At 33.3% G+C, this 9,658-nt stretch overlaps 1 protein-coding gene across 4 annotated transcripts; it reads left to right on the top strand.

The window, feature by feature from the left end:
- Positions 1 to 4,206: 4,206 nt before the first annotated feature.
- On the top strand, positions 4,207 to 9,331 carry LOC107862786 (protein sym-1). Of its 4 annotated transcripts, none has more exons than XM_016708441.2 (8): positions 4,207 to 4,777; positions 5,723 to 5,810; positions 6,919 to 7,013; positions 7,681 to 7,753; positions 7,849 to 7,941; positions 8,050 to 8,136; positions 8,602 to 8,682; positions 9,062 to 9,331. In XM_016708441.2, the coding sequence occupies exons 1-7, from the start codon at positions 4,380 to 4,382 to the stop codon at positions 8,680 to 8,682; spliced, it is 915 nt and encodes a 304-aa protein (XP_016563927.2). In that variant the 5' UTR covers positions 4,207 to 4,379; the 3' UTR covers positions 9,062 to 9,331. The 4 variants fall into 4 exon arrangements, with proteins under 4 accessions (XP_016563927.2, XP_016563928.2, XP_016563929.2 ...); XM_016708442.2 differs by having other exon boundaries at positions 4,262 to 4,777; positions 9,067 to 9,331; XM_016708443.2 differs by having other exon boundaries at positions 4,264 to 4,762.
- The last annotated feature ends 327 nt before the right edge of the window (positions 9,332 to 9,658 follow it).

Consider the following 9,658-nt stretch of genomic DNA (forward strand, 5'->3'; position numbering starts at 1 on the left):
AAAATATTGATGTTGTCATGACTTGATAAATTGTTATATTTTGACATTTAAAAAGCTTGAGTTCTATTATTGAAATTTCATGTTATTCGAAAATGGGTATACACCCAAATTACTTTATGAAGGATTTATAAGACTTTGAATTTTTTTCCAATATGGATATACATGATTACTTTATTACTCTACTACTTAAATTGAGAATTTATGATATGAATTGCATACTACTACAATGAATTGATATTTCTAAAGGCTTTCGAGATAAAAGTCGTGATCTGAGTTGTACTACGGGATATGTATTCTTATTATCAATTGAACGTCTCAAGTGCTTTTCAAAAGCTGTTGTTATATTTTAATTGTCGAATTGAAAGAATAATCATTTGAGTACATTGACCTTGAACTTGCAGAGTCGAGATGATTTTGACTATGAGAAAGATTGATTTTGATATAGATGTTGAGATGAATTTTGGTATTTTTTTTTTTGGATGATTTTGATTAGTTGAATTGTTGAAAATATTACGTATTGAGTCTTCATATCCTTGTCCAAATGTAGAGTCGGTTATGGTTCAATGCATTGATACCTTATTGATGTTGAAAAAAATTAAAATGTTTTAAGTCGAAGTTGGGGTTAGGAATCCACAAATTGTTGATGAATTATAAATTGAGATATTTGTTTTGGTCTTTATGATAGAGCCTTGTGATGATGATGGTGGATTTCCTAACGCGTTCTGAGCTTGTCGAGTAGTAGTACTTAGCATCGAGAGGGAAATTTGGTATTTCCCCAAACCTATGTGCCACCGTAGGATTGTTTGATGATGATATTATTGGCCAGAGAGACCGATTGTGATTATTGCAGTTTTAAGGTCGTACTCCCTTGAAAAGAGTATGACGCTATCACCAACGGGGGTTTCAAACGTTGGTATTCCACGTAGCTCACATGGCGTTATCGGTTATAGGAAACTCCCCTACCCATAAAAGTCATGTTTCTTGAATTACCGAGTCACTTCGAGATTTGAGTCAAAGAGTTGAGATATTATGATAAATTTTGATTACCTATGATGAATTTTAACGATATGATAATTTATGATGATTTATCATAATTTATGATTTTTGATGATTTACATGGATTATGAGATTTTACCATTTGAACTATTTATTATGAAAGTATGAAGAGTATGATTTGATATAACTCAAGCCAAGTGAGTCATCATTGTCTGTATGCATGTTTTCATGAAATTGATGATGTTATTTAAAGTGTTGCATGCACCCCCACATACTCAGTACATTCTCTTTGTGCTGACTCCCATCCACTATTCTATTCAGTTGCAGCATCTGGTCAGCAGGTAAAGGAGTCCTTATAGTTCAAGGTCTTGTGTTGGTTTTTTCAGTTCAGAGACACTGTATCTTCTTCTGTCGGCCATATTGAGTGGGATGGTTGGGAGTCATGACCCGTTTATGTACATGCAATACTAGTAGAGGCTTCATAGACAGTAGTAGTGGTTGATGTATTCAGTCTCCTTTTTGTATATGTATATGTGTTAGTAGAATTGTCATCTTGTAATTCCAATATTGTATTGAACAGATTCTATATTGAGATATTTTCAGCTTCATTCTCTCAAAATTATGTTTTAAATCAGCTGCTTTTAAGTTATACCTATTAAAGGGTTAGCTTGGGGTCACTTGTGACCCTAAGCACCGTGTGGCGTCTCGGGACTCAATTTTTTTTGGGGCGTTACAAAAGCGATAAACAAATATTTAAATTCATTATCTACCGCCTTATGAATCTTGATGTGTGATCCTGAATATACGGAGTTTTGCATGTAGATGTATCTTGGCATTTGTCTATATCCATCAGCAACTCCAACCCTAAGCATTTCTATAGCATGCTCCTTGACACGCCATGCTTTCATGTAATTAATGTTAACACCATACACAACTTTCATTTCTTCAATAATGTCTGCTGGAGTGTGTTTTCTCTTGTAGTTTACTAACTTTGGCTTTGTAAAGTTACTAACAAAGGTAACGGTAGCCTGCAACTGCTTTAACACCCTATCACTCATTGAACATATATGTTCATCATTGAATTTTCGAATTTGAAAAAGATCCGAATCCATAAAGCAAGATGCTTTCATGTACCAACCGCAATTTTCATTACGACATTCCAACCAATAGCTGCATATATTAATAAATAATCATAAGTTTTTATAAAAGAAAAATAGCTATTACGGAAAAAAAAAGTAACGTATCGGATACTAAGCAGTGATAAACAGTTGATATTCTTAAAATAACATTTCAACAAATCTACAACAAAATCCACTGCAAGTTCTTATATGATATTCTTTATGAAGAACACGATCAAAAAATATTTTACAATGTATTATACGAAGAATCTAAACACCAAACACACACTAAAAAATAATAACAACATAGATTATAATATCTTTTCTTATCAAATCTTGATTCTCGGAAATTAAAACTGTGATCTAACGCATACTTTTCCATTACAGCTTTAAGAGTTTTCTTACCCTTATACAATTGCTTGACCTTAACATTAGTGTTTTGACAATCAGCGATGAATTTACCTGTTTCAATTTCTGGTACATACAAAGCGTACTAATTATTCGACTCAACAACGGCAAGTGCAGATGCATCTGATTTTGTTCCTTCAACGCACATAATCGCATCAGTTTCAACATCAAATTCTCGATCTTCTGTCGATTTATCCCTTGTTGTAATGCATAGCGGATACATTACAAAATCTGTAAATATTTTTTTTAACACAATGTAAATCTTAATACCATTGTCGTTTTGAATAACCATTGGAGCCGTATTTCCGTCAACAATATAACGAACATCTATATTTTCCTTCGCTTGATTTATGTCAAGTTTCGACGCAATAACTAAAATAAACCTGAAATACGAAACACTTTCGCTAACTACAATTCCATCACTTTTGTAATTATCATAAATTATATCATTTTGCCAGATACCAGAATGTCTCAGCAAAATTGAAATATTCATGATGTTAATTTGTATGAAAGATTCGACAAAAAATTATTTTTTGAAGCAATGAGCTGAAACAAAAATGAAATCGGAATTCAAAATTAAAAAAAAAAAAATTCTGTTACATGATTTAAATATTACAAAACGACAACTCCTATTTTTTAGGAATTTGATTAAACAATCTTCTGCTTAATTAACGTTTATTAAAAATTTTACCGCATTAAATAGGATACTAACGTATCTTAACACAATGTACCATACGTAATCGAGTAATGTATCAGAAATGGGATTTTCAATAATTTTTTAAACAATTGAGAGAGATGGTAAATATATATGAAACACTTGAGATTTATGTTGTTTATACATTTTCAAAAGCTCAAAGACAATTTTAGCTTTTCTTAGCCATGTTTAGACTGGGATGTCAGCTTGAATGGCAAGATTAACGTCTTAAGGTTGTTTGTTAGGTAGATTAAATTATTCTAGAATTATAACTATTTTATACCTATAATTCTAGACTATTTTATACCTTATGGAAGCTAATATAAAATTCACGGATAATGAATTATATCAAAACTAACTTTCATAATAATTTTATATTATATTTAATTAATAATGTAAGTTAATCTCAACATAAATATATACTATCATTGATTAAATATAAAATAAATTTTGTTAATATAATATTTTAAATTTAGTCATAGTCCCTTCTTATACCACCTGCCAAACCACGCCCAGGAGCATTTGTGTTTCAAAGTAGGGATGGACGTTTCATATTTGGTTTGATATTTTTAAAATTCAGATCGATAGTTTGATAATCGGTATTTGAATGTAGATATTACATATCATACTTATAAATATTGATTTGGTAAATTAAATTTTGGTTCGATATTTGATAATATCATATTAAAGTTGGAGATGAACAAATACACGTTTACATTTCAAAGAATATACTATATTTAATAGAAACCCTATTTTGTGTTTTTTAATTATTTTTTACAAATATATTACCAGGGTTCAAGAGATTCTTAGCGATGAATAATATTATTGTCTATTGGGTTGGTTAGACACACATATATATAATTCAATATTCTGTAAATATCGAATATCAAATGATATTAATATCTTGTACCAAATCCAGTTTAGTGTATCTCAAATACCAAATCACTAAATATTAATTATCAAATAATTCGATTTTCGATATTTTATTGTGCGCTCTAATTCAGAAAGTGTTAGGTGGAGAGAGTTTTAAAAATAAAAAAAGCATTTTACAAGAAAATACTACCTTTTCTCCCCTTAAACCCTCAAAAAGTCAAAACCTTGAGAAGGGCAGAAAAAGGCGCACATTGTTGAAGCTATCTACTTGAAAGAAGAAGAGTTGAACAATGGCTTCAACCGCCACAATTCTCAGCCGCAATTCTCTCTCATCCTTACGCTTACCGGGGTTTCCCCGTTTACCCGTTTCACAGCTCCATACCCGAACCCGAATTCAACCAAATCCACCTCATACAACCCGACCCGGACTCCCCTCTTCTTCTTCTTCTTCTTCTTCTTCTTCTTCTGCTATCAGTTCTTTAACTCATGGATTGAAAAGTTTGCATCTTTCGAATATTGAAACTACAAGGTTCGTTTCTAGTAGCAGTAATTTTCAGATGTTAGCGGTTTCCGGCGACGGAGGTGGTGGTTATGGAGGTGGTTCTGGTGATGGAAACTCAAGTGGTGGCGGCGGTGGCAGTGACAGTAACAGTGATGGTGGTGGGAGAAACTGGTCAGTGCTTGCCTGGTAATTTTTGTTTTACATGACATATTTGGAACCAATTAAGCTGTTTTCATGCTAAATTTTTGTGTTAATTTTGGCATGTTGAGGCTTTTTTGAGAGTCACATGAACTTCGACCAACATTTTAAGACTGCAATTTATAGTAATTTCGATATAGTCTTTGAATTGTTTTAATTTTGTAATATCGAATTAATCTAATTTAATTAAGCTTTGAAAATAAGTCAAATTGACTCTTGATAAGCGAAACGTGACAACTGTTTTGTAATGGAGGGAGTACTACTAGCATTTTTGATGCACTGGGTTGTTTGATGGGTATTTTGCTGCTTGTCAGCGTTTTGTCTGAAATAGTGATTAACCATTTATAGTTTGAAGGAAAGCATAAGTATTGCATATGAAGCTATCACTGCAAGAACATAATGTACCTGACTCCGTTCTATCCATCCAACTGGTTGCTCCAAATATTATCTAGCTTTAAAAACTCATTTCATTAATAGAATGGGGACTAAATTTGCAATGGAACTCAATTCACGCAGCGAGAGTATGTGTGTTTGTTTTGGCACTTCAAAAGCCATGGAAGATATCTTCTTCAGTGTAGGCAATTCAGGACGTCATTTTGCTATGGAGATTAGATCATTTTTCATAGAGGTTGTTTGTTCTGGAATTTCATCATGCCAAAGCAATTGAAAATAATAAAATAAGTTCCCTTTTATATCAAAGCAAAAACGTGTTATATCAAAGAAGTTGTGATGTTGAAAGATTTGAAGAAGAAAATCTTATGTGCTGCATCAAATATCAAAGAGTATCCCTTTACTGTTATGGTTTTCATAATGTGTATTCTCTTTTCTTCAGATTGGTATACTTTTCAGTTTCGTAGGACTCTACTCTAAAATTAACTTAATGTTGTTAACTGTGTCATGGTGGCTCAAGAATAATCTTTACTTTTTCTGTAGGTACTTGTCTCTTCTTGAGAAGTATCCTGTATGGACAAAAGCAATTACATCTGCACTGTTGACACTTTTTGGAGATCTAATCTGTCAGGTAAACTCAGTAAAATGAAATTCAGGCTTCTAGAATGGATAGAAACTGCCGAGGATGCGCTATTTCTTTATACTGTTGTTGTCATTTGTCAATACTAGTGCATGCGTTCTCTGTTGATACTACAGAGTACAACATTATTCGAATCAGGGATTCCGGATTTTTCAACTTAGTAATAGTTGTTAATTCTAACACCTGGAGAAGTAAAACTTATAATGAACTCTTTTTCCTTTACTCATCAAAATATCTCCTTTAGTACGTGGGTTTAGATTAACGATGTCAAATGTTTATTCTGCTTTATAGTTAATATTGTCATAAGTTGTACGTGTAGTTATGGTATTCCTATTATGATAAGGATTTCGGTGTTGTAGATGGTAATTCCTAAATTGATACTAATCAAATGTCTTTTGGATTGAAAGAAAAGGAGAGAAAGAAGTGGAGAGGGGGCATAAAACTTTCCTTTTTTGAGATGATTTGAGGGAGAGAAAGGAAAGGAAAAGGAGATAAAAGGATGGATAGGATTATGAAGAAAACATTAAGTTTCTCTTCTGTCTAAATGTGTAGAGATCTTTTGGATTGAAAGAAAGGGAGGAGTGGGATGACTGCAGAATTTTTTTTTGAATTGATTATAGGGAGAGAAAGGAAGGGAACAACAACAACAACAACAACAACAACAAACCCAGTGTATTCCCACCTAGTGGGGTCAGAGAAAGGAAGGGAAAGGAGATAAAAGGATGAATTGGGTCGTGAACAAAACATCAAGTTCCTTTTGCTGTGAAAGGAAAACCTCCTTTGATGAAAATTTGTTATATCATAAAAGACAGTAGGCATTAGTTTACCTGTTAAAAAAAGACAGTAGGCATTATGAGGCGATGAGCCATATTATCTTTAATATATTAATTTTATTCACTGTCTAATCACACTCCTTTTCCTTTCTCTCTCTGTCAATTCGGAAAACACATTTCCTCTTTTCGCGTCCCTTCAGAATGTGCAATGAGTCAGCAACTTAGTTTTTTTGATCTTTTCCCTCATTGAAATATATTCTTTTCACGATGATCCCAAGCTATTTTTCTATTTCTTTCACCTTATCATTGCTGATTATGTGCCACAGCTGTGGATTGACCAAGTAGCATCTGTGGATGTAAAGAGGACGTTTCTATTCACATTCTTGGGCTTTGCTTTGGTGGGTCCAACTTTGCACTTTTGGTAATATCTTCAGAGCCCCTTATTATTTCCTCTCTATATGACTCTGAAGATGCTTGTACAACTTGTGCCTTTTCCACTTGAAAGCCTGTCATGTACATATATTATTCTGGTCTCTGTATCTCAGCTTTCTCTTGGAGCTGGTGTTATTATGTTATTTACTGCATACCGATTGCCTAAGCTGCTGGGCACCTGTCTTTCTAACCCAGTACTTAAACTGGGAATATAAAAATAGAATATGCACCTTATTTGCATGTCACCTTTCTATCTTCTATTTTACTTTCGAGGGAGCGAAGCCACAAGTTCATGAGTGCATTAGTTTTTTCATATTATGATTTTCATGTTCTTACTATATCAATTTACTTGACATTATGTAAAGTTATTTCATCCGATTTTCATCTGTAGGTTTGAATGATACTCACTGCTGTCCGATCTAAATTGTACATGCAACCGCAAACTGATTTCTATTTGTCGTTAAAGAGTTACTTCAAAGCTTCTGTAGGATTATTTACTAATGTTTTAAGATCATTTAGCACTTTCCCTTGCTAAAAAATATATGTATCTACCTAACATGGATGCATACCTTGTTTGTTTGGTGAATGCCTGGAGGTAAAATGTTCCTAATGACATTGTAGAATAGCTCCTTGTCTTCTGACTCCGATATATTTAGGTACCTCTACCTGAGTAGATTGATCACAACTCCAGGGGTCACTGGTACTCTCATGCGCCTTGTACTAGATCAGGTTTTCCTTCCTTTTCATTTAGTGATAGTTTCTTATTTACTGGTATTATTACTGCCTTATGATATTGTCATCGAATTTGATATGCTTTTGTACAGTTCCTTTTTGCTCCAATTTTTGTTGGGGTTTTCTTATCCTCTTTGGTAACGCTTGAGGGAAGGCCATCACAAGTGATTCCAAAGCTTCAACAGGTATTCTAAATGGTCTTCTGTTCATACTTATTACTGGACTGGAAATAGATGCATAGTGATAGTTACTCTTCCTGAATTTTGATTCACACTTCCATTTTTAAAATGAAGGAGTGGTTCTCATCTGTCCTTGCAAATTGGCAACTTTGGATACCTTTTCAATTTATCAACTTTCGGTTTGTACCTCAGCAGTTTCAGGTCAGTGAAAGTCAATTTCATCATTTTGTTTGGTTATGAGCATGGCTTCCTGTCAACTTCTAGTAGTTTGGAGATATCTCTTCAAAAGTTGATTTGGCTTGAATTGTCAAAATCGTCCAATCATTCATGTAAAGAGTTTAGCCAAATTAACTACTGTAAAGCTGGATTACCAGTGTTTTGGGGTGTGCAGACTCCGTAACTCACAGATTCAGAAACTCGTTTGTTTTAGTGATATGCAAAGACCTTGACACCTGAACTTGTTCTTCGATCATTCTAATTATTGTGAACATTCACATTCTAATCAAGTATATAAGTAGTAGTCATGCACTCATGCGTTAACATCCGTTGAATGTCTGTTTGGAATCAGTATTTGGCAGTTTATTTGCTGGTCTTCAGGTTCTTTTACATGATATATACTACTGTAACCAACTTGATTGGTCTCAATTCTTTCTTCTCTGATTGCAGGTCCTTGCTGCTAACTTCATTGCTTTAGTGTGGAATGTCATACTGTCATATAAAGCCCACAAAGAAGTTATTGTAAAATAGGTAAAGTATACCAGTATTTCTTTGAAACTAGTTTCACTTCTGACTTCCATTACATGAGATAAATGCTTTACTTACTGAAGAAAAAGTATGAATGCTTAACAAAAAACATTTCCTTGTTATCGGAAGAAGTAAATTTTCTCTTTGATGTTCATTCCTTAATTTGAAAATTGAGCAAATGCTGGATCGGCCTCTGGCTAGTGTCGCTTCCCCTTCTTGTTCCCTTAAACCGGAGAAACACTGTCCTTCCTCTGGGGCCTCGTAACTTGATAATGAATCAATACACAATAATTTTTTCCCCGTTCCCTTGAATTTAAGCTACAAATTTTATGTGTTCTGATGCAATTACTCCAACACAGTACAATTTTTCAATCCTTTGCAGTGCAGATTTTAGGTTGTTGCTCCGCTGCCTATTGATGCCGAGAATCTGGAATAGGCATATGATTTATGCTGCGCAAGTTTCTTTTGTTTGGATCTAGGTTGAGAATGTTTTTGGTGTTTACTCTTCCAGATCAATATGAAATATGGTTTAGTGGGAATATTTTGTTTATCTCATTAATGTTCTCTCGAATCCTGACTTTGCTTTTCATGTGGAAAATTTTCTTATGCAGACAGTATCAGAATTTAACTAATTGCATCTTTTAACATTCTAGCATTGGTGGCAATAGATAATATTATACCAATCATAGAAAAATAGTATATACGTTATGTACTTAATTTTAGAGAGATCACGGATTCACGTCTCACAATTTGGCCTATAAATTCACCAGTCCGTACGGGTTGTTTGGTAGTTAGTAGAGATGCTAACTTATATATAAATTAATTTATGTATAATTTATACAATATTATTCATGTATAAAATTACACTACAATAAAAACTACTTTTAGCGGCAATAAAGTATGTATTTTAACAAAGAGTGTTAAATTTTTTTATCGATATTAGTTAATTGTTATTGGATTCAACGTCACTTTAGGCTTT

The sequence above is a fragment of the Capsicum annuum genome, chromosome 3 (assembly GCF_002878395.1).
Source record: "Capsicum annuum cultivar UCD-10X-F1 chromosome 3, UCD10Xv1.1, whole genome shotgun sequence".
NCBI classification, from domain to species: domain Eukaryota; kingdom Viridiplantae; phylum Streptophyta; class Magnoliopsida; order Solanales; family Solanaceae; genus Capsicum; species Capsicum annuum.